The sequence below is a fragment of the Manacus vitellinus genome, unplaced genomic scaffold, assembly GCF_001715985.3.
Source record: "Manacus vitellinus isolate BGI_N305 unplaced genomic scaffold, ASM171598v3 scaffold_43_pilon, whole genome shotgun sequence".
Taxonomy (NCBI): Eukaryota; Metazoa; Chordata; class Aves; order Passeriformes; family Pipridae; genus Manacus; species Manacus vitellinus.
In genome coordinates this window covers 2,394-27,467 of record NW_021940560.1, presented here as the reverse complement: position 1 = coordinate 27,467, position 25,074 = coordinate 2,394, and the positions used below count along the sequence as shown (strand labels likewise).

Here is a 25,074-nt window from a genome sequence, read left to right as displayed (position 1 = left end):
GTCTAAGTAGAAGAGAAATATTTGCTGTCTGTTATTTTTATCTTTTGAAATTGCGTTGCTTTCCCGCAAAGAGTTCTTGAATCTTTTCTGTCTTTGTTATCTCTATCCATGGCTATGTTAGGTCTAGTTGATGTTTTATAATGTCGTTAAAGGGATGACATCAAGAAGGGCAGGACATTTGAGCTGTGCACTCAAAATAGGCTGTTCAGCTCCACCTCCTGTTACAAGTTGGTCATCTGTTTCACAGGTATGACTTTAAAGTTTTATTTCAGAACTTGGTTTCTGACTGAGTCTTGAGAGACATCACATGTTATTCTAGGAGCCACTAGAGTTTCCAGATTTTTTTATGAGGTTTTGATTGCTAAGTAGTGTAAGATAGCATAAGCTGATGAAATATGTTGCTTTGGTGAGAAGAGTGCTTCTCATCCTGCTATATCTTTTCTCATTTCTCTGTTGTTGGTTACCAGAGTGAGTACAGTCAAAATAATAGAGAAGCCAGAGGTGTGTTTTGCCAGGATAGTGTGTTGAGGTTTCTCAATGAAGGACACGACAGGTGTGATATTTGAGTAAGATGTTCTTTTTCTGTTTGGCAGTGGCAGGCTTTTTCATCAGTTCAGACTGCAGCACAATTTCTATTCTTATATTATTAGTATTTCCTCAGAGAAGTAGATTAAGTTTTTTGGTCTCACTACCTTCTGTGTAAATGGAGGTGAGTACATTGTCATTATAGAACTCATTACAGCATGTTAATTACCACTTGGGGTTTGTTGAATTCCTGCATGTGTAAACAAAATGCTTGAGGTTTTAGTTTGAGTGCCTTTGTACTCATTCAGGAAAATCCTTAAGACACTGATCCTGTAAAAGGGAACCATTCTCATTCTGAAATACTGTATACAAGCACAATATTCCCCTTGCAGACAAGTACTAGTGTGGCTTTAATAATGTGGTTGATTTTTATTGTGAGACCGTGTTCTGGTTCTGTCCTGTGTTCTCTGATAGCTTAGCATGTTCACCTTATTTGTGACCAACCCCATTGCATAAGCCTTGTATGTGTTTTGGGTGTATTCAGCCGAACTGTGAAGAGGGTTGCTTCTCAGGCTTTCAAGGTACAGTGCTTAAAATGCTTTTCAGAGAACTCTGAACACCCCCTGCCAAGAGACCCCTTACTGGTGTTGATCACCAGAGTTGAGATGCCTAGATCTAGTTTTATCTGGCTAGTAAATTCATGTCATGGCTCCATTGACTTCAGTTGCAGCTCTGTCCAGCTGAGTAAGACAGGAAAGGCTGAAAGAGTTGGGGCTGTTCAGCCTGGAGAAGAGAAGGGTCTGGGGAAACCTTATTGCAGCCTTTCAGTACTTAAATGGGGCCTGTAAGAAAGATGGGGACAGACACTTAGTAGAGCCTTTGTGATAGGACAAGAAGTAATGGTTTAAACTAAATTTGAGGAAGACATTTTTTACGATGAGGGTGGTGAAACACTGGCACAGGTTACCCAGAGAGGTAATGGATGCTCTGTCTCTGGATATATTCAAGGTCAGGTTGGACAGGGCTTTGAGCAACCTGGTCTGGTTGAAGATGTCCCTGCTTATTGCAGGGGGGTTGAACTAGATGGCCTTTAAAGATCCCTTCCAACCAAAACTATTCTATGATTTCTGCTCATTGGATTGCAAGTGAATTTTATGATGGATGGCCAGAAATTGAAGAGCTCTTTGGTTGTGATTTTTAAAAAAATCAAATCTTAATTGATCTGAATGACATGCTCCATATCACTGAATCTTTGTTGAAAGGCAAAGGTAAAGTCCAGTTTCCTTGAACAGAAGTTCTTTGCCTAGACCATAAGGCCTTTTATTCAGCGTCTTTTCACTTCTGCATCAAACAAGGCAGGATTTCTCTTGCCTTTTCTTGCACTACTCCAATTGATCTTTATAGCAGATCCTTCTCATTTGCTGGCTGAGGTCAGTACTGCAGAAAAAATGTACAGTTGTATTCAAGAGATTAACCATAATGTGTATGCATAAACTGAAATTAAAATCTTGCATTTTCTAGTGTACTGCCTTAATCTTATTTTAACGCTTTTTTTATGTGTGTAGTTTCTGGAAGTTTCCTTTTTTGAAGAAACATAATATTATATAGATAATATCATCCTGACTTACTGGGGTTAAAATCACAGCCTGTGCTAATTTACAAGATTAGGCTGATGGATAACATTGTCCTCTAGGGGTTACCTTAGAAAGGAGAAAATTAGTCTTGTGCCTGTGTGTGTCTGAAGAAGTAATTTGCTAATTTTGGACTCCATTTCAGCTTCTGGAGGTAGTTGGTTCTGGTGTCCACTCTTCCACCCTGTCCTTTTCAGTCTGAATGCCTGTGTTTTGTTTGTTCTGTGGGTGGCAATTTTATCAGTATTAGATGATCTCTAATTTAGTCTTGAAGCTGTTCTTACACTTCTTTATCCTCCCCTGGTTCATCTAGACATTATTTTCTACCAGTAAGAGCTTCCATCCCTTCTTCTTGAACCTTTGTGTTTTCTATATGTGTCTGTGTCTGACTTTTATCTATATTATTTAATTTGTCTGGTTCCACACCTATCTGAAACAAAGTGATTCAAAGTGATTCAGAAGTAAATTGATCCATAATAAAGGGGATAATGCTGACACTCTGTCAAGTACTTAGTGGTACAGAATTGGATCTACTATTCTGTGTGTCTGTTCCTTATATTTTATATCAGGGTAAAACACAGACAAACAGTGCTTTGAGTGTCAGATGTCATCAAGACATACAGCTGTCCTGTCCAGCATACACCCTCATCTGTATTACTGTGACGTTATTTTAGTTTCACAGTTTGCGACTTTGATAGTTACTTTTTCAAACTCAGTGCAGCTTCATCCAAGTACTAGACTTGCAGTGCACATTAAGGCAGATTACTCTGAAGCTTAAATTACATTACAGTTTAGGATTGCTACATTTTATTGCACTGAGGATCCACCTGAAATGATATAGCTTAGATTGTTAGATTTTCCTTAATTTCTTTTAAACTTCCATGATTAACAGTTTCTTCTGAACTTTGAAACACTGCTTAGAACATTCTTATTGATAGAGCTGTGTTTACAACTTGAGAATTGCATAAATTGTTTAATATTTACCTTGGGATTTAAATGTGATCTGGGAAATTTAATTAATTAATTATTTCAGGTTACTAATGCAAAGTTAGACAAGTGAGAATTTCAGATTCCTGACCAGATCTTTTTTAACTGATGATGTCTCTGGCGAATACTAAGGGGTTGCTAATGTCAGAAGCATGGTCTAGAAGCTGATGTGCTTCTCCTTAATATAACCCAGTACACAAAAATAAACAGTTCCTTGATGTGCTTTATATTTTAAAAGTCCTACTTGCAGGATTAAGCATTTAGGCTACTTTGTGTTTTGAGGACTGTTGTAAAGCTGGCAACTAAACATGCACGAGAACAGTAGTTAAAAAAGTCCTCTTACGGAAATTAACCTCAGCTGTCCCAGCTATTTGGTCAGTGGAGTTCTGTACAAACTGGCTTTTGCCAGGTAGAATATGTAATGCAGCATGACTTTAGCAAAGATTAGAAGTCCTGAGTATGTGAACTCAACTTGAAACTGCAGCCAGACATGAGGTACATCAGGATTGATGCAGCTGCTTTTTGCAGACAGTGGCTGAACTGTGGAAAAAAGTGTACTTTGCTGATGGATAGGGTTTTTTCAAAAATTAGTAAAGCTTACTCCTATTCTTAGAAGGTTAAGCCAGAATTTTACCACTTCTGCAACTCACCTTATACCAATGGAATTCTTGGTCATCTGTTTGAGTGGATAGTTATCATGCTGCTCTTCACTGTGTACTCAGTTCACATGCTATGCAGTACTGTGCCACTGAGGATACTGCAGTTCTCTTAAATTTTTTATTTAAGAGCTACCTTTTGTGTTCTGATTCTTGTCTGTACCATCCTGAGGAGGAAAAATCTGTGCATATAAGCAGGCCAGTTAGGTAGCTATCTGGAGTTTTAGAGAAACACTAACTCAAGATACTATTTCAAGGACAAGGTTGACTATGGGGTCACTTCACAGGGGAAAAAGGCACCAGCATTTCTTTTGAAATGCCTAGAAATATCAAAAGAGCAAATAAATACTCAGCGAGTCAGAGTTAAATTTATATATGCACCTGTGAGATAGCATGTGCTCCTTTGCATATGTTAACTTGCATGGGAGTTATCCTTGGAGAAGTTAAAGGCAGGGAGACTGCAGGCATGGTTTTTCTCGGGGAGGCGAAGTTTCATGATTTTGACCCTGAAAAATAAGTCTGAATATAATTTCTGCAATTACAAAAATGTAATACATAAATTTAAGAAATCTGAGTACTTTCTTTCTGACTCATTTTGTGTTAATATGAATGCTGTGGAGTTCTTAAGGGAGTATATTTATATATTTTATCTATATATATTAGGGATATATATGTAATATTTATAATAGTAAGAGTATATTGTAATAAAATAAGTATAGCAAAAGGGGCTGTATTTCTAGTTTTCTAACATGGAACGGGAGGAGATGTAAAGAAGAGGTTACAAAAGCTAGGGTGAGAGCTCGTTTCCCCGTTTTACTGATGCACAGTCAGACCAAAGTGCTGTGTATTTAATATTCGTATGTGTGAGTCATATTTATGTTACACTCAGAAAGACTATGCCTGTTTTGCATGAGGTCCCTGCTTATAGGAGAAAAAATAATCAGTGTGTCCTTGTACAGGATACAAAGAATGGAGTCAAAACCCTCAAGAATTCCTCGCAGGATATCTGTTCAGGCTTCCAGCTCTTCCCTAGGATCTAGGACATTGACTGGAAACAGTTTAGCTGGTGCATATAGTGCAAGAGAATCTTCATGGAGATTAGAATCTGGATACCAGGTAATGTGTTTTTTTTCTTTTTGTAAAGTATAAATTAATTTCAAGTGTTTTCTTGGTTTTTTTTTTTAACCAAGAAAAGCCCCCAAACTCAGACAAAAAAATTCTAAAGTACAAGAATTTAATTAATAACCAGGCCAGTGACAGTAATCTGTGAACTGGTAGTTCTATAGATCTATTTTTACCTGCTTGTGTTTGTAGCTGCACCTTTAGAAATCAGCTGTTTGATGACTGAAGGGGCATCCTGATACTGTGGAACTGTTTTGGCCTGAGTCACTGCCATTGTAAACCTGGCTAAATGGAGTTTTCTGTTGAAGGGGAGGGTGAGGGTTTTGTTTGAACTTAGATGTGTATAGGACTTTACCCCTGATGTGTTGATGATGCAGAAATTACAGGACTGTGTTTTGAGTTAATGAGGCTGTGCCTCTCTGCAGCACCTCCCGTGTTTGCGTTTTGTGAAGGTAAGAAGAGGAGCTTTAGGCTCCCCTCAGCCTAAACACTTAGCATGTCAGTGTGCTAGTGCAACTGGGCTCTGTGTGCCATAGACAGGACTGAGGGAAAGGCCTTTGGTTGGTTCACATGCAGCATTTCACACTGACCAAACTGCTTTCTTGGGGGCAGGGAGCCATGCTCAAGAAGAAGTGCTCACACTGTGCAGGTACTTTCACTTTTGGAAGAGTATTATGGGAAGTAGAGATTAAACTACTTTAGAAATTACTTTGGGCACTTGGAAGCCACAGATAGCAGTTCAGCTCAATTACCTTGGTAGTTCGCTTCTGCTCCTGTCAGCAGTTCTCACCTCAGTTTTGGGCACAGAAGTGTACGCCCGTTTTGATCTTTGAAATTGCAGAAACTTAACTCTGTGATGAAATGTTCATATTTTTTAAAAAAATCGTTATGAGTTTGGTCCCTGCTGACAAGCTATCTGGAACATTGTGTTACATAATGCCTTTTTCAGAAACAGTTTTACAAGTAATGGAACATTATTTTTAACGTGTGTTACGTTTTTGTTATCTCTGGCGCACACACACGTTCATTAGTATATAGGCTATAGGGAATGTGTAAGGGCAAGCAATCATCAGTTGGTTTTGGTTTTTGGATTCCCCGGTGTTTTTCACGGGCTGGCTGCTCTGCAAAACCAAATCAAACAGTCTTACTCTTTTGTAGGAATTTATGGACACCGTCCACATGCAGTGTACATATACTGAAAGCTGTTGATCAGAAGATGAGTCTTCAGCTGAACTGGTTCTGTGAAGTTTGATATGTTACTACTGTTAAGAAATTTTAACACAATGTGCCTTACATTATTTAGTTTATTACACAAACTGCGACGTGTTCACTGCACTGCGTATTCTTTTGACTATTTCCTGTTGAGCAAAGTGCTTCTAATCTGAGGAATGATCTTTATAACATTTAGGGGAAAATATTTGTATAGAAGATTATGTTGTATCCCTTCTTTCCACTTTGAGTTCATAGAAGGTAGTCTGAGACCTTGTTACACAAGACTAGTGCTTAGTGATAAAAGCATAGGGAAGCTCCCTCTCTTGACTAACCTTTGGTACTTAGAGAGCAGGTAGGAACAAATTATATTAGTGCTTGCAAATTAAGATTACAGAGACTGGGGCATGAAGAAACAAATAGTCTAAATAAGATTAAGTCCAGTCAGATAGTAATGGAAAGGACAGGTGTTTTCCATTTGTTAATCCATTCAGAAGCCTACCTTAAAATATTTAAGAGCTACTTCAGTTACCAATCATTTAAGATTTGTCGTTCATAAGAAAAAACGCATAACTATCGGTAATGCTTTGGGTATAAAGATGAAAGGGAACTTGGGGATTTGGCTTTTAAATACAGAGTAATTTCTGTAGAGAGAATATTTGATTGTAGCTTAACTCAAACTTTTGGGACAGAGCAGTCAAAATTTGAGTATTTGGTTTTGACTAGGCCTAAAAAAAATAAGAAAGGTTTCTATTGTTCTCTTTACATTTTTTTTTTTTCATATAGGTGTGAATTCTTGTATGTCATGCATTTCTGAGATCAGTCTGGGGACTAGCCTCTGCTTCTCTGAGTTGGCAGAACAAAGAGGTTTATTGTAAACTAATCAGATGTATGTGATACAGTTGTTTCTAGGTGATTTAAAATATAAAAATCAAATTAGTGTAATGGTATGAGAAAAAAAATTCCTATGCTTTATGTTACAACATAGTAAACATTTTGTGAGAAATGAATTTTAAGGTGGTTTTTTTTTTTATGGGAGGATAGTGTAAAATGTAGTGTATAAAATTTTTCTGGATGTTTTCCCCATCACATTTTTCTGCTACTTAGACCCCAGATTGACACCAAAATAGACTAGATTAGGTAGTGCTTTAATTGTTAAGTACTAACAAGGGATGTTAACTAGTCTTAAGGTGAACTGAAGGAAGAAAGCAAACTGATTTTTTTGTTGTTGTTGTTCATTTGTTTTGGGTTGTTGTTGTTGTTTCAGATATAGCAATTGGTTTGAAGATTCCTGACATCATACCTGATAATCTGCTTTCTCTTAAAGCCACTTTTTTGATTCCCAGTATGTTGCTTTTTTTTTCTCTCCGTGTTGGCCTTGGGACATCCTTTAAAGAAATGAGCCCTGTGCAGAGGTACCACAGCTACCAAAAGCTGCTTGGCATTAGGATGGTATATGATGTGGCTCCATGACTGGGCTTTCAGAGCTGTGCTGGTCTGAGTGTGGTGTTCTTGAATTAGGGTCTTTAGCATGGTGATCCAGACACTTAAGAAATTCTCACATCTTCAGAATCTAACAGTTGGAAAGAAAAGGGAAAGGCAGGTATTTCAAGATCAATTAAGTCTGCAGGTATGGCTCATAGTAAGGACATTTTAAGAGAGCTTTACTTTTATCTTCAAGTTGTTTAGTCTTCTGCCCATACGCTGATTATCCATATGTGAAATAATCTGGAAATATGATGAATCCCACTGAGACTTGAAAATATGAGGATTAATTTTGCTTGTGAGAACGATGAGCCGTGAATATTTCTTCAACTTTTTAAATCCCAATCCTATGATTTTTAAGAATGGTGACAGCAACTACTGTGTTTGTAGTATTAATAGCGTGTAGAAAGAGAATGGACAAATAATCACTTAGAAATGCTTCTTAGTGTTAATAAAATGATTGGATTTCTGTTATTTCTATTGATTTTATTAATCTCAATGATTATTCTATGGAGCAAATTAAATTGCAGTGTCTTTCCTCAGTTATCATCTATTAATTGAAATTCAGTGTAACTGGTAGTCTAGAGCCTCGTCCCTTAGGTTCTCTTAAAGACAGACATACTTTTATGTTAAATAGTTCCTGTTTTAGGTATTAGAAACTTGCCTCAGTAGCCAAGGGGAGGATTAGAGCTCCTGATTTTGGAAGAGAAAACACACAAAAAGAGAACAGTTATGGTGATTGCCCTGCAGACTTCCTCAGACTTCAGATAATTTGAGCACTTTGTTCTCAGGAAATGCAGCAAACTGTTTATTTGCAGGACTGTTTTGCCAAACAGTCTTCGTCTGTTATGCATCTCAAACTGTGGAATCAATATTTGTGTCTGAAATAGGCTACGTAACCCATTTACCTTATTCTGAAGCCCCACTGGTTTTATACCCAGTGCTGTTCACTGTTTTATGGTGATCTTCAATGTTAGTGATTTATAAAAAGCTTAGATGCATAAAAGCTTCAATTTTGTAATGAAAACCAGAAATTTATTATTGCCGCTTGTATGAAATGTAATTGGAATTAATAATGATTACTTTTCAGTCCTTCACTACCAATAGCATAATGATGGATTATTAGAATAGACTGCAGAGAAATAAAAACCTTAAGTAGTGGTAAAAGGGAAATGTTTAAGAACTGGAGAAGATACTGTGTAATTTGCAGGAGCGTTTTTAAGGTGACATAGTTCACATTTGCTATACAATCTATTTTCCTTGGACAGATCATGCTCCTTATATAAAAATAATTATTTGTTAGTAGGCCCCAAAACATTATTTTTCTTCTTTCTCCCCACCTCTTTGCACCACTCTTTTCTGTATTAAAACCGATGGCCGGGACAAGACAGGTAGCTCAGGTGTGTTTGTCGTCATGGAGACTTCTACACATGTGGGGTTTTTCGCATAACACTTGAAAAGTGAGGGCCTTAATTCTGCCCTGTTGTTGCAGTATCTAAGTTGGGATAATGCCTCAAAAGCTTTACACTTTTTGCTGTCTGGCCAAATGAGAGGACAGATGAAGGAACTGATCATTGCTATGAAGTACTTTAACTAAAAAAATCTTTCCTTTTGCCAGTGCTTCTCTCTTAAGCCTGTTTCATTTTTTGACTATCCCTTGGGGTTTCTTACTAAAGGTTTCCAGATGTGGTACTACCTCCACTTCCCTGTATTTTCAATATTCAGAGCAGATACTGAGTTGATTGTGAGTTACAAGATGCATACAATAAGTATGTTGTTCTTCAGGAACCCAGTGTATTGAATAGTTCCAGTAGAGACTGGGGAATTGGAGAAAGAGATACCTGCGAGACTCCTTGGAAGCTTTCAATGTCCTCTCCAACCCGCTACTCAGGGACACTCGATCATCCACGTTCTGGAAGATTTTTGGGAAGCAGGAACAGATTGGTGAGAACTGTTAATGTGTAATACCTGAAAAAAATATTTAAACCCAGGGTTTTACTTTAGTCTTCCCAATCTGACAAGCAGCTAACAGAGGCTCATTGTAATGTTTCTGGGTAAGTACAATATTACTAAGCCAAGATGGAGCAAAAGCTAGAAGATAGCAGTGTTAAGAAATTATTCAGAGGATAAAAATAGTAATGCATATTAGTTTTAGTAAGAGTTAATAAATAAATTTGAAGCAAGTGGCTCTGCAAATGTCCATTTAAAAAGAAAAAAGGAGGGGGTGATTAGAACCTGATATGTTACAGTCCTGTGGATGGCAACATTAATATTATTTATACTCAGCTTGTTCCATCAGGTATTTCTAGGGGATGTGGGTTTTGGATGGTACCAGTTCTGTGAGTGAAGCAGGTGAAGACCTGCTTTAGGAAACTTAATTGTGGAGGTGTAGTTTATAATCTGCTTGTGCTTACTGATGTGCTGCTTGCATTATACTGTGAAAGAAAATGGAGGCTTAGTTGTTTACATGAGATTCAAGGCTCAGGCCTTAACAGCTTGTCATAACTGGTTTCTAGAATGTGCCTTCGTAACTCCAAAAATAAAGCAGTTAGTTTGTGCCATGCTTATACATTGTAGAGTGACAGTAAAACACTTCAAATTGCTGTAGCAATATTAAGGTGGGAAAAGCAGAAAACTGTGAGCAGCTTTGATGGGATGGTAGTGAACAAGTAAAAATTCTGCTCGTTTTCTGGATACATAAGAGTGCTCACATCTTTAAAGAGATATTTGTTTTCTTAGTGACTTGTAGGTAAAGACACTGAGATAATGGGGAGGGGGAGGGAGGAACTAGTGTGCACGTGCTGGCCTTCAGGGGAAGCCCTGGTCAGTGTACTTAAATGCAAATGGAATCTGGTTGTAAGTGGTCTACATACCTAGTTTAATTGGCGCTATAGAGTTTTCAAGATGAAAATCTTTTTTTTCCCCAGTAAGGTTAATTTTTCTCTTAAATTTAAGGAGTGAACATGGCAGAAGGCATTCAGAAACTTCCACTTCTCAAGTAGTAAACAATTAAAAAATAAATGATACGTTAAGTAGAGGATTCATGAGGGAAAATAACCTACCCTTGTATTTGGTTTTTGTTGTTAGTTTCTGTGTCTCCCTGTCTGTCTTGTATGATGGGATGAGAGAAATATCTAGATACTTTTTATTTTGAAAGAGTTGTGGCTTAAACTTAGTAAAAACCATAATAAAATAACACCCCGCAGCTATAACATATACTCCAGTTTGGTTGATCCTTAAAGGATCTTGGTTGTAGATAAGTTTTTGGGGAAGACAAACAGCTCAATTGAGCTTTATGATTGATCTCACCTTTTTTTTTTTTTTTATATATGAAAAAATAAACCCCAAACATTTCAAATAGAAAATGAATGCCTTGGCTGCAAGTAACTAGACAAACAGCTTTATAGGCTATCCCAATTTTTTTTCTAAGTACTGGGATACTAGTTTCTGAAAACTGTTTTATTTCAGTGCTGTACACTGCAAAAATTGTTTTGTACCTGTTCTTTACTCTGAACTGCTTCAGTAACACTTGGGCTTATTGTAATCAAAATATACCTGTTTCAAACAGTTCACTTGAAGCTCACTCCTTAACTAATTGTATTTTACGTTGGTAAAAAAGAAGTTGGAATGGTTAAACTGTTAAATAAAATAATGTTGCTGATCGATTTTGGCTATGTCTGGACAGCAAGATTATGTTCCCTTGGAGATCTGTAAAGCTATATTTGATTGTGTTGATATTCCTGGCCTCTAAGATCCTATGATTTTTTTCCCCTGTAAGTCACATCAATCTATAAAGGAAAAATGATACTGAATGTCATAGGAACTGGCTTTTGTTGGTAGGACTGTATTCAGTAAACATGGAAATACTAATCAAGAGTGCAAGCACAACTCCTGGGTTATTTTTAAAGAAAAGGTTTTTGTATCTAAGACTTACTCTATACTATTTTTGTGAGTTTTACATTACATACACTTTTGTTCAGTGTAAGCCCATCTGAAATACTGTGTAATTTATTTTTTTAATGTTATTTCAGTCAACATCTTCTTCCTCTCATTTTACATCTGGGTGTTACGGTGAGTCTGAGAGAACTCAGGGAGCATATTCAAGACAGCAGCAAGACAGTGATTCAAAGAGACCTAAGCTATCTTATACATCTACCTCTTCTGTGAGAAGTAATGGCTTGTCTGCCTTTTCAGGTGAGAGGTTGATTACTTGAACTGAGTTACATCACAATTGTCTGAGTAGTGAGATCAGGTTTTATCAAGTTTTAAAAGATTTGCTTTGAAATAGTATACCTTTATTATTCTTAAATAATAAAACCTTACACCTATCAGAAGAGTATGTTCATAATGACAGCAGTATCCCAAGTACCAAGAATGCTCTTAACGTGGTCTTTTGAAAACCCAGCTGTACTCATGTAATTTCGGAATTATTACCTGTACCCATTCCATTTGCAGTAAAGCTGAACCTCGTGGCTCACGTATGTCTTAATTGGTTAATATTTCAAGGAAAGAATGAGTGCAGCTGCTCTTATTTCATGAGTCTAATTGTCTTGGTACATCAGTGTGTGCCAGGGAGTGCAGAAAAGAAATCTTTACCATATTTAGCAATATGTTCAAGCACAGTGCCATGGCTGGTTAGAGCACTGTGGGTAGGGGTCAGGGAAGAAAGTTCTTTTTTTAGCAGGGCCTAAATTCATTCTATAGACCACACAAAAAGAAATTTTCTAAGAGCTCTTACATGAAAACCCGAGATTTTCATTAAAGCTATCTTAAAGTAAGTTGGTGAAACTTGGATAGACAGGATTTAATCAATATGCCAGCAAAAGTCTAAAGCTCATAAAGTAATGGTCAAAAACTTACACTAAAAGTATTTCTAGAACATTTTGAAACAGACCATTAGTTTCATTCAGATTACCCTTATGAGCATGGATTAATGTTATTTTTATATCTCCTTATGGTATGGAACCTCACAGCCATCCAAATAAAAATAAGTTCTTGCTTAAAACCCTGTATTAATGCTGCTTTCTTGCTCTGTTAATAAGATGACAACTGTTAACCTATCTCACTGTGGAGCAGGACTGTTCGTCTTTCCATTTCTAGATTGGTCGGTCATTACACTGCTGACCAATGAATGCTTAAATTAGATTTCTAAGTTAGCAATGAACAAAATCAAGGTGAATTTTTCAGAACCATTGAAGAACACTCTTTTGGAACAAGAATTTTGTTCACAGCTGAAGTATGTACAGTTCCCTATGTCGTTGTTGGAACTGTTTGTACAAAATAAGATCCCTTTTGACACTGAATTGTTTTACTCTGTAATAAGTACAGTGTTAGTAATTGTTCTTAAAGTTGTGTCTAAACTACATTTAAGCTTCAGCTGTCTTTGTGGAAAATGAATTTTAGAAGCATTTAGGTAGCATCAAGTAAAAGGGCAGCATTTACTAAGTCTCAAGCTGCTGTTTTTGCTGTATTGTGAAACGTGTGTAAGAACTAGCTACCATTAGGAAACAAGATGCTACTTCTCTTCCTCCGCTGTCCTGTATGAGTGTTAACAGGTTTGACTCTTCACAAAACTATTATTACTTTTCGTTTGGTTTAACTTTCAGAACTAACTCACTGCAAGATTAAGTGTGTGCCAGGATCAGCAGGGTGCTGCTTATTCTGGGCTTTATATTTGCCACTGGCCACTTAATCAGTTTAATGGTAATGTTAAACTCACTGTTGATATGGAATAACAAAAATGCATGTGCATGTGCCAGCTTTAATGGATGATTACCAAAACAGGGGATTTATTTACTTATTCTTTCTAGATTCCTCATGGAGATGCAGTAGGATTCCTAGATCTTCATCAGTGATGCGAAGAGAGTTAGAAAGACAAACAGATCTGTCTGTTAACAATGTGGTGGATCCAACCTACAGAAACAGTGACTTTTCACCTTCAACATGTATGTATTGTGCAATTGAAAGCTTGTAAACCTACAGTTTGTATGCCTTTTAGTTTCTGAACATGTTCGTAGAATCACAGAATGATTTGGTTTGGAAGGGATCTTTAAGCTCATCTTGTTCCAACCCCCTACCATGGTTAGGGATACCTCTCACTATACCACTTTGCTCAAAGCCACATCCAACCTGGCCATGAATGCTTCCAGGGATGGCACATCCACAACTTCTCTGGGCATGTTAATATTTTACTCAAAACACAAACTCAAAATATCTTTTTAATTTTAAGGTATCCTTTTAAATAAGGTTAGTTGGCTACTTGGCATGCATTGGCCAAACCACCAAAGGATGTATGAGTGGTCTACCTTGTAGATGCATTCAGTCATATGAAAATGGTATGGGTACTCACCACTGTAACTGTGTGATTAGTTAGTAGGACTCTTTTCTACTTTGTGTTAAGATCACTTTGTATTTAGGTATGGGAAAAGAAATAATGTTAATTTGACCCAGGAAACTTTTTTCTTAAAGGTGTCCATGGTATCTTATCTCTTTTCATTTGGGTTCTCAAATGGGTATTAGGGAAAACCACTAGACCACTGAAAATAGAAAGGAATGAACAAATACTTCACATGAGGCAAGAGGTTTGTCTCATGGCAAATGCTGGGACTAGTAAGGACTTCTGTGCTGTAATTTTCACTTTCTGTTCAGCGTGTTGTGGCCTTCTAGAGTTTTTTCTGGGGAAACTCATCATCAGTCTTGATCTGCCACCTTTTGCAGATGTATTCAGTGATATTTTTTAATGCAGAAATTTTTTAAAATGTCATTTTTATAATTGTAGAAGATAAGCAGAAAGGCTAAAAACTGGTTCCAGATTTCAGCCTGCAGTCTTGCCTCAGCAGAGGAGTATATTTTAATGCCATCATACTCTACACTTCTTTATTAAAGTGGACAGTTCAGATTACCTGGTAGAGCCTAATGGGAGAAGTGGATAAGTGAACAACTTTGCTTTGTGCTGTCCATGCTGCATTTCTAGCAGTAGTGCTGATATTAAGTGCTATAAAGATAACTCGTGACTGTGTTCCCTACTGTGTAATCAAAACCGTATGGTGGATGCTTGGCGTCTGTGCAGATGTTTCTTTAGTTAGAATCTGCCAGATGCATAAACCTCAGCTTCAGCAATAAATGGTGATTGCAATGCAGAACCCATAGAAAAAAGTTACCAAAACTACAAACATGAAAGGTTTCAATTCCGGAATCATAGAGAGCTTCTGTTTCCTACCTTCATCTACCTATGCTTGTTCCTCCTCCCCCCCTTTTCCCACCCCCAGCCCCCAAATCTAGCCATTTGAGGAGGGAAACTAGCTGATTTTAGCCACCTCAAATGATTCATGTAGTGTTAATTACAGTTCAGCTACAGTGGAATTCTTCTCAGTGTGTTGAGGTACTTAGACAGTATTTACAGAAAATACACTTGTAAGAATCGTAGAATGTTTTGGGTTGCTTGGAGCCTTTTTGAGCCTGACTGTGAATGTTTCCTGATGTGTTAGAATGCATCTTGTCATAGTGTTTTCCTCTGCTTTTCTACAACAGATCTTCAAGACAGGCCTACCTCTTCATATGCAGAGGGAGCAAGACCAAAAGAGAACTCCTTAAGCACTTTGAGGCTGAATGCGTCCGTGAACCGCCAGTTGCCTTCTGATCATCAGCCATCTTTTTTCAACAGAGACTCTAGTATGAGCTCTTCGAGATCCAGCTATTCTTCGAGACAAAGGAGAAATGAATTGGAATTTCCCCACAGGAGTGTGCAGCCAGCATTTTCGCTTACTGCCATTAGAGATGAAACCCCTTCCTCAAGTGGTTCTGAAAGGGTTTTATCTTCCCAGAGGTCACTGAATGAGCCTGCAGCTGACAGTGAAGGGAGGCGCACAACCAGGCAGCTGCTGTCCCGTTTAGCATCTAGTATGTCATCTACATTTTTCTCTCGAAGGTCGAGCCAAGACCCATTGCATACAAGATCATTAGGCTCTGAAGAGTCAACGGTGGTCCCAAGAGTTCAGGCTTCTACTCTGTCAAGTAGTAATGGAGCTGCAACTCCAGAAGTTCCAGGACTTCAGTCATCTGAAGCTTCTCAGGGGTTTAGTTTTCTTGGACGAAGATGGGGTTTATCAGCAGTTTCACAGAATCGCAACTCTGATTCAGATGGGGAAAGCTACAGACCAGACTCTGAAAGTAGGAGCACGGGGTCCTGGTTGTCATCCTCTTTGAGGAACAGATGTACACCTCTCTTTTCCAGAAGAAGAAGAGAAGGAAGAGATGAATCCGCAAGGATCTCTACCTCTGATACAACTGCTAGATCACAGCATGTCTTTAGAAGGAGAGAGTCAGGTGAGGAGACCTCTCTTGAAGCATCAGGTAGCCCTCCTCGGGCTTCTGTTAGCAGACCACCAACACCTGCGGTGTCTGGTATTTCTAGAGCTACTGCCTCCCCACCAGATTCAGCCCACAGTAGAAGAAGTTCTGGAATTCTGCCCGGTTCTCTCTTTCGCTTTGCAGTGCCTCCAACATTAGGAAGCAGTCTATCTGACAATCTTATGATAACTGTAGATATTATACCCTCTGGCTGGAATCAGTCTGATGGACAAGAAAGTGACAAGTCTAAAGTACCGCCTTCAAGAGATCCAGAAAGGCTCCAGAAAATTAAAGAGAGGTAAATTAGTAACTTTTTTTTGAGATAGTAAAATGTACCTGTCTTAAGGTGAGAGGGCTTTCTGCACTTGTGATTTTAAAAGAAAACTTTTCTTCAGAGCAGGCGGCAACTCAGTCCCCTGTCACCTGTATTCTCACTTCTGTCTTCACAGAAGCTCGTTTTAATTCTCTTAGGTTTGAGAACAGTTCGATAAATAGAATTTTCATTATAAAAATCTTTCATGAAATGTGTTACAGCGTTTATTGGTATTTCTTCCTATTCAGCCTGCTTTTAGAAGATTCTGAAGATGAAGAGGGTGACTTATGCAGAATCTGTCAAATGTCCTCTGCAAGTTCTGACAACCTTTTAATAGAGCCATGCAAATGCACTGGAAGTCTGCAATATGTTCACCAGGAGTGCATGAAAAAATGGCTGCAGTCCAAGATTAATTCAGGTAAAGCAGACTAGACCAAGGTAGACTTCTGGTTGTATAGGGAGGCCTATCAGAGGGATTGCACTTACTGAGGTATGTAGTTGAAAATGAGCAGTGGGGACAAACAACAGTGTGGCACTTCCAGACTTACTGTGTGTCTGTGCAGCTTCTCATGTGAGTAGTTCCAAGAACTGTATTTGTTGTTCAGAGAATTATTAGGGTTGTCTACTAAGGTATTAGACAAAATATAACATTGTAGAAGTGTAGCTTTAGAACTACTCTGTCACTTTGGTGGTACAGCTTGGGGTGGAGTTTGCTCCCCACCCTTCCTTATGAGTATGGTTGTGCTTTTTTGCAAGACTTACATAGCCAAGCTGACTGTAGCAGAGCAATAAGAATTTGAAAATCCAGAAATGTTTTTCAATTGTAACTAGACTTAAGTACTTTATTTTTTTTAAACATACTAGCTCTTGTTCAAGGCACTTTAAAACTGCTTGTTCAAAAACTGCTTCGAAGTGTGTATATAATTTTTTAAGAAGCACTTCAGACATTGCACACTGGGTAAAAATTTTTGTAATAAATTGATTAACCAGTTTATAACTAAGTTATCTGCAGTATTCTTAAGACTTAAAAATAGGTGGCTTGGTAGAAGACACAAAAAGCATGGAATACTTTTTACCAAAGGAAGGTGCTAGCATCTGTTTGCTTTTTTACTCAATATCAGAGGACACGCATCAGAGTAGGGCTGTATTAGAAGCCTCAACCTATAGAAGAAATTAATTTGAATTTAACTCTGTGTAAAGACATAAATCCCCCATCAACTGTTCGTCTTATTGCTTATGGAGCAGCTTGTTTTAAAACTGGTACTTAAGACAAAATGTTACTCTGACAATGACTTTGAGCTGTTTTGGTATATTCATTCTTACTTTTGTGTGCATTTGGATTACACGGTAGAATTCAAAAAGCCCAAGAAGTGATTTTATGCCAGACTTGCAGTAAGAGGCTTGTCACATCCAGAATGAATGTGAGGCAAAATAGGTGCAGCTGTATAGAGAACAAACATTCCACAGCATTTAAAATCTGACAGTAGCAGATGTCACTACATTCATATTAGAGGCTTTCTTTTCTTCTAACCTTGCTCTGCAAAATAAAGCAAAAAATTATACTTAGAGTTTGCAATGTTTATACGATTGTGTCATGGGTTGTTGAAACTTGACACTGAGTTTCCCTCCTCACCAGGTTCTTCTTTGGAAGCAGTGACAACTTGTGAATTGTGCAAAGAGAAGTTGCATCTGAATCTGGAAGACTTTGACATTCATGAACTTTATAGGGCACATGCAAATGAACAAGTAAGTATATTTTACTTAATTTGGTAAGTGTTGGTTTAGTGCTGAGAGGGCAGCCTTCTTTAGAGAAGGCAAATGCATCTCTATTTCAGAAGGACTGTTATGCATAGAAAGTAATGTCAACATGGAACAGATTTTTCTCCTCAATATTCAGACCAATTCTATCTTCCTGCTGTGCTTCCTATAGCTGAGCTTTCAGTAAGTGTAATGTATCTTTTTTCTTAGTTGCAGATCTGCCATCTAGCTTTGCAGGCCCTTGTCTCTGTCACATAGGTGCAGTGTGAATTCTATTACAATTAGATTGAATTTCACATTGTCATGAGCTGTCTTTGCTTTTAGCTGCTTTTAGCTAAACACACTTAGCAGTTGTTTCAAATGTACCATTACAAACTTTTTTTGTTTCACTAAAGTGATAGAAACTGACCTATTTTCTAACAGCTTCTGACTGCTCCTTCAAGTTGTTTCCTAAATTAAAAATAATCAAAGGCCATTATTTAGAGTAAGTTCTTACCCTAGTACTCTATCACTTGGGACAGACTGAAATTTTCTTGGCTTTCTTGAGGGTGCCATCATCTTATGGTTTAATACTACTGATTATTGGTTACTGTCATATACTTTAATAGAAATAAGAGCTTTGAAATTTTTTCCTAAAGAGTTGACTAAATTATCTGTTCAGTGCTAGCATTTTTAAAGATTTTCTTAATCTTGGGGGAAGGAATTTCTCAAAATATTTAACATCATAGCATTCTTAAAATATATATGTTCCTTTATTTTGGCTTTCTGTAAAGCATTGGGATCACGGAGAAGAAGCCAGAATTGTTCATTAGTTTTATTTTTCTGAGTGATATAATACTCTGATTCTCTCCTCTAAACTAATCATGCTGGCTGAGATTTAATTTGTAGAACTCTATTTATCTTCAAGGGTAACATGTTAAATCTGGGGTGGGTGGGAAGAACCAGAAGTATAAGCAGCTTTTCAGTAATTAAAATGTTTTTGTATTTAATTTCCCTAATTCTCTTGGAACAAGTAGAGATAAATATATAATGATTCCAGTAAAATCTCATTCTTATTCTACTTTTCGAATCATATATGCAGACGTATTACTGACATTCTGAATGTTTCTTTGATCTCCTTTAAGGCAGACTATGAATTTATCAGCTCTGGTCTCTACCTTGTAGTGTTGTTACACTTATGCGAGCAGCGCTTTTCTGATATGTTAGGAACTGCCAACGAGGCCAGCACACGTGTCAGAGTAAGTATGCACTGATTTTCTGGCAGGGATTGTTACCTTGAGTGACATAGGAGCTAGATACCCAAGAAATATGCTTTTTAAAAAACTTTTAGGTCTAAAATGGGCTGGGCTTGTCAGTGCACTAACACCGTGTTTACTTTGAAACTCGAGGTACTGCATTATTGCAGTTACTGTGTTGCAGAACGCTTTTTGTCAAGGTTGTTGGTCATTCGTTGGTTTGCATGTACCTTGTCGTGATCGTTGGGAACTTACGCAAAACTGGAAGGTTAACCTCTCCCTGTACAAAATATGCAGTTAAGAATGTTGGACTACCTGATTTAATTTTTCTCATTATGCCAGTCTACATTGCAGAGGTCTAGAACTTGCAGTGGTTGTCTTATGGACTACACCTAAATCTGTGCTTGACTATGAACGTTGTGAAACAGACCATAGCTATAGTAGGACTTTTTTGGCATTAGTCCAGACTCCTATTAATTGTGTTTGACTGTACTCTTGTCACTTAAATGGCTTGGCATAGAAACCTGGTAAGTGCACATTTTACAAGTAAGAGATCAGCATATAGAGTTCTTTCTGCATAGTGACTCACTCAGAAATCCAGTATTCTACATGTTTATTTGATACTTGATAATGAATCAGCGCTCTTAGTCAACTGAGCTCCTTGAAAAGCTGATAATTTTGGGTTTTTTTTACTTGGATACAGAGAAGTGACAATATTAGGCTTATCCAATGGGTATTGGAATGGTTGACTGCCAGCAGGCATTAGGCCTTTGGGGAAGAGGCGGGACTGTACTCTAATCTTTTAAGGTCTTAGAACAGTGGTCCTCTTTTCTATGCACTTCTAATGTAGAACTTGTATTCCACCGTCCCCAAATGAAATGTGCAGTTTCCCTGGTGCGAGTGTAGAGATATATAAAAGACACATAATCTAATACTAGCCAGCATCCAGTACAGTACAGCTTGAGTGTATTACAGAAGTTGTTTTTACTGGATTTTCGTCAGAGGAGACATTACATACTTCAGTGTGTGACACTGCATTTTAACCCAGTGAGAGCACTGATGCTGCCATTTGATACTGAGCATACAAGTAAGCAGTGAAGACTCATTTTATCTGCTCTGTCTCAACATCTGGACTTTGAAACAGTGATGTAGATGGCCAGTGATTAAATTAAACCACTTGGCTGAGACATGTTATTCCTAGGGATTTGGGGGTTGGGTTTTGATACCATATGCTTCCAACATTAAACTACCATCATTGCCTAATAGTAATCCTGGTCTTAAAATTCTAAGTGTAAACAAAAACTTTAACCGTATTCATGCATTTTTCATTAATCTCATTCAGTCGAAGGACTCTGTTTTGTCATAATAATACTGAATTAAATAAAATGGATCCAACTAATGCAAGTCCTTACCATGATTATGTTTTTCTGCATTACAGTTTTTAGGAATGGTATTCATTAAACTGGCACTTGTTTATATTTGCTGCTTTCAAAGCTGATGTGTTTTACAGACTGTAGAACATGAAGATGATGCCACTAGCTGCTACCAGAAACATTTGACATAGAGTGGAAGCTGAAATTACTGTGCAGTAGCAATTTGAAGTCTAATGTGTGGGGATTTATATGAAATTTTGCATTGATTTTTGTAAGTTGGGCAAATGGGTTAGGGTAACCAATATATGGCATGAAGCTTTGGGATGTAAAAAGTGAAGAAAACTTTGCTAACTTGTTGCAAATTTCTGCAGATACCTTTGCAACTTTTAAACTACTTTCTCTCTGCCTTGTTTCTAGTTTATTAACCTTGCAAGAACTCTTCAGGCACATATGGAAGATATTGAAAGTAGGTGCTTCCCCTCTTCCCCTCCCCTCCCATTAGATCAACTCAAAGCTAAATGAGTACAATCCTGCTTGCCAAGATTCATGATATGAACATAATTACTGAAAACTTTACTTGACCCAGCAGTGCTTTTTCCATCATCAGTAGAACTATTCCGAGGGGGAACCGGTTTTAATTCTCCATGATTAATTTCCCAATAGCATAGAATTGTTTAGACTACAGAAGTGTTATCTGCTAGTGATTACAAAATTCCTTACTAGTTACAGTTGGTTATTGTAATTCTAGTAGTACCTAATTATGGGATTAGTGGTGGACCTTTAGGTTGTTGCCTTTTACAGGAGTCTTAGTAGGAAAGAAATATTTAGAGTCGAATTTCACTGCATTTAAGTTACATACTTCTTTTGCCGTTTTTTCCTCTTCCCCTTCTTTTTTTTGCCTTCTCCCTTTTCTTTTTTCCATTCACATGCACTTTTTGGTTGTTTGGATTCCTTGATCAGACCTACCACACCTCATGAACGAGATTTAAAGGTTGCCAGTTTTTCATAAAATTCTGTGCTCTATACAGACCCACAAAGTGATTCTTCCTAATGCTGTCAGGCTCTGTGTTAGAGAAAAGGTGACAACATTTGAAAAAAAAATCAAAAATTCAAAACTTTATGTTGACTTCTGGTAAACATATCCTGGATCTATTTCTAGGCATGATGAATAGGCAGTAGAAGGGTAGTTGATCTACCTTTTTTTTCCCTAGCATGCGCGTGAATGTCTGTTGACATTCAAAGTTTGTATATGAATTTTCACTGTATAGGATGCATTTGAAGTACTGTAAGGAATGGGGAATGTGTGTGTGTGTGTGTGTGTGTGTGTGTGAGTTTTAGTTCAAGATGATTATTGCATCAGAGCAAGGTGGGCTAGAGTTCTGAATTAATTCTTAAGTTATGTGCATCCTTATTAGAGTAAAGATTAACCTTAATGAGTGTCATTTTACACCTTAATTTAGTCTATATTTGATTCAGCCTTTAACTTGCAGGTGAGGAATACTGAGTTTTAGTTTTATCACTGATGCACTTCAGTTACATTTGTCTGCTAAGAACTGAAGAAGCAAGGAGTCAGGCTTTTCTTCTTTTGGTATTCAGGGGTGGAACAAATTACTTCAGTGTAAATACTTTCTTGCCTGCAGACTTTGCTTAAGAGGACCTACTAAATTCCTGTTACAGACAAGCTAATGCTTTGCAAACCTGATGTAGATGTGTGTACTGACTTTTCTTTCGTAGTCGACAAGTATGTATTTGTCTCTTTAATTCACTTTGCAACAACAAAATCCTATGCACATGTGGGCTTCATGTTCATCTTGCATATGGTGAAAGAACAGGGCTGGAGAGAAAAGCTGCTTCCGAGTAGACCCAAGTTGCATTAAGCAACATATATATGTGTATATATTCAAAAATTTCAGAGTCTTTGTTCAGATGACTGAATCTTTCAAGATATTTTAGTATCCAAATTGTTAACTTTGTGAGTCATTTCTTTCCCTGGTTTTGGGTGCTGCTGTCATGGATTGAATATATCCTCCTCTGACTACTGTTGGAATTAGCCACTGTAAACAGTGCATAAAAGTTGAATCTCTGGCTTAATTAGGTTTTCTTCCTTTTACTTTGAGGAAGAAGAGCAGGAGGACACTGCCTTTTGTACTGTTGAGTTTTGATTTGAAAATGCTATATTTTTCAGACATGAGATGCATTTAAGAATTAATCTATGTGATTGGTTACACCAGGTTTGGGTGGGTATTACAATCTGTCATTTATTATTATAAAATTACCTTTATTTCCTCTGCTCATCCTGAAGTGCTTTAATTTCAAAGACCTTTGTCAGGGCTTCTGATTATACTGTGTTGTTCCAACAGCTTCTGAAGATGATTCTGAAGACTGATGCTGGTAGACCTTTCATACTGCAAGAAACAAATGGAATTGCTGCAGAAATGCTGAACTGGCAAGAACAACATCAACATGCATTTGTTTTATTCCTCTCCTTAGTAAAAACTGCATTGAATATCCCTGTAGTTTTTGAGGCGTTGTTGAATTCAAAATAAACTGCTGCACAGTGGAACTCTCAGTGGACTTGAGAACTACTCAGCATGTGTGAGGATTAGATACATAGAAAGCAATTTCCCATTTTAAATTATGAGGATGATGTGCTTTGTTTTGGAGGACATCAGATTTTGAATATTTAAGGAAGCTTTATCTCCCTTTGTGTTTCCTTCTTACTGTAGTCAGATTTCTGGTTTTGTCTTACCGAGCTTTGCTCCTCTGCTGGCACTAAGTGGTTATAGTGGGCTTCAAGGGGAGGGTGGGGATGTCCATGTACTGAAATAGGTTTTGTTTGGGTGTTCTTAAATGCCTCTTTTGCCACATCATATAATAACTGATTGCTTCCGTTGTTAATAAATGAACAGGAGGATAAGCAAGATATTGTAGAAATTGTTTGGGTTTTGGTTTATTTGAAGATTATTATTTAACTCAAAGAGCAATAAGAACTTGCAGTGGTCTTTTAATACTTGGTGATGGCTTTTTTATGTACCAGTTTGGAAATTGGAGATTATATTTGATATCATGTGGCTGTTCCATTATGGAATATTGCAGGTGTAAACTCTTGCATTTCAGCATTCCTAGCAGATATGCAACTTGATAAAGACCTGAGGTTGTTCAGTTTAATCAGAGTTTTTTTAGATCCCACCTTCACTGTTCAAAGCACTGGTTATCAATGTGTTTTCTAGTGTCGTCACTTCTTTATAAATAAAGACAAAAGAGGTATGCATCTCTACTGGTATTGTCCATTTTATTGAAACATGGATATCTACCAGAACTTACACTTGAAAACATAGAAAGCTGTAGTCTGTGGTATATCTTTACTAATGTTTATAAATTCTTATGCGGATATTTAAGATTGTTTCTGACCATTTTGGATTGAAATGCTTTATATGAATGGTGATACAATAAATTCTCATACATGTATTGGAATTGTATTTCTTACAAATTTATGTTAGTTTTTTAATTACCACAGTAACTATGTATCTGCAACAACTGCAATATGTTGAAATGCCATGAGTGTAGTTTATTGTTACATTATGAAAAGCTAATTTGTGCAGAGGAAAGGATGTGCCTTAACAGCTGAAATGAACTCATGTGATTTTTAACAGTTAACTTTGCTAGAATTACATGAGATGGCCTATCATCTGTAAGATTTGAAAGAAAATGGAGTGCAAATGAAATGGCACGTTTCTGTGCCCATTCTGGTAACCTTAGGCATTGGAATATTCAGTGACAACACTTAGAAGTATTATTCCAGCAATTAGTTGAAATGGAGCTCTGGGACATTTATCTGAAAAGTGAAGGTCCAGGCATGTGTGAAAATGTTTCTCATTTCTGAAGAAAGTGAATTGAAGTTTATAAAAAAAATGTTCAATCCTTTCTTAGTTGGTAGAGCTGAATAAAATGTCGTACAATGAAGCAGTCAGTATTTCATATGCACTCAATACATTTAGGGTTACAAGGATGAGTTCTGATAACCTAATAATTGATGACTTGAAGGATATTTTTAATTTTTTTTTTCAGTCCTTGTGACGAACAATGTTCCATGAAGGTGAGCAATGTAAGTAGCTCCACATACAAATTTGGTTGAAGTGATCCATCACTCTGTTGTCCTGCAGCCTTGTTGAGCTTCAGTGCAAATGAAGGAATGACATGGGGCAGTATCGTGATGGAATCGGTAAAGGGTGGCGGGTCTGAATGCACCTTTTGGGAAGAATGCCAGCCCCAGCTGCCTCCTCAGAGGAGAGCTCTGCCTTGCAACCCTGATTCCCTGAGCTACATTGAGGGGGAGAGGCTGGGAGCAGCCAGGATTAGTCATCTTCCGTGTGCCCGTGGCTGTGATATCTCTGTCCGTGGGAGCAGCTGTCTGTGAAGCCCTTGAGGGTC

At 37.6% G+C, this 25,074-nt stretch overlaps 1 protein-coding gene across 4 annotated transcripts; it reads left to right on the top strand.

The window, feature by feature from the left end:
- Positions 1–24,117, top strand: MARCHF7 (membrane associated ring-CH-type finger 7). Of its 4 annotated transcripts, none has more exons than XM_008923202.4 (11): positions 1–247; positions 4,759–4,915; positions 9,401–9,559; positions 11,647–11,809; positions 13,426–13,560; positions 15,146–16,262; positions 16,526–16,695; positions 17,914–18,023; positions 19,160–19,273; positions 21,061–21,109; positions 23,004–24,117. In XM_008923202.4, the coding sequence occupies exons 2-11, from the start codon at positions 4,769–4,771 to the stop codon at positions 23,027–23,029; spliced, it is 2,190 nt and encodes a 729-aa protein (XP_008921450.2). In that variant the 5' UTR covers positions 1–247; positions 4,759–4,768; the 3' UTR covers positions 23,030–24,117. The 4 variants fall into 4 exon arrangements, with proteins under 4 accessions (XP_008921450.2, XP_017934378.1, XP_017934377.1 ...); XM_018078889.3 differs by lacking the exon at positions 21,061–21,109 and having other exon boundaries at positions 3–247; positions 15,146–15,940; positions 16,109–16,262; XM_018078888.3 differs by lacking the exon at positions 21,061–21,109 and having other exon boundaries at positions 3–247.
- Positions 24,118–25,074: the final 957 nt, after the last annotated feature.

Coding starts and splice junctions, on each gene's coding strand:
- MARCHF7 (XM_018078888.3), top strand. CDS start 4,769: ATGGAGTCAAAACCCTCAAGAATTCCTCGCAGGATATCTGTTCAGGCT. Junction 13,561..15,145: donor TGACTTTTCACCTTCAACAT/GTATGTATTGTG, acceptor TTTCTACAACAG/ATCTTCAAGACAGGCCTACC. Junction 16,263..16,525: donor CTCCAGAAAATTAAAGAGAG/GTAAATTAGTAA, acceptor CTTCCTATTCAG/CCTGCTTTTAGAAGATTCTG.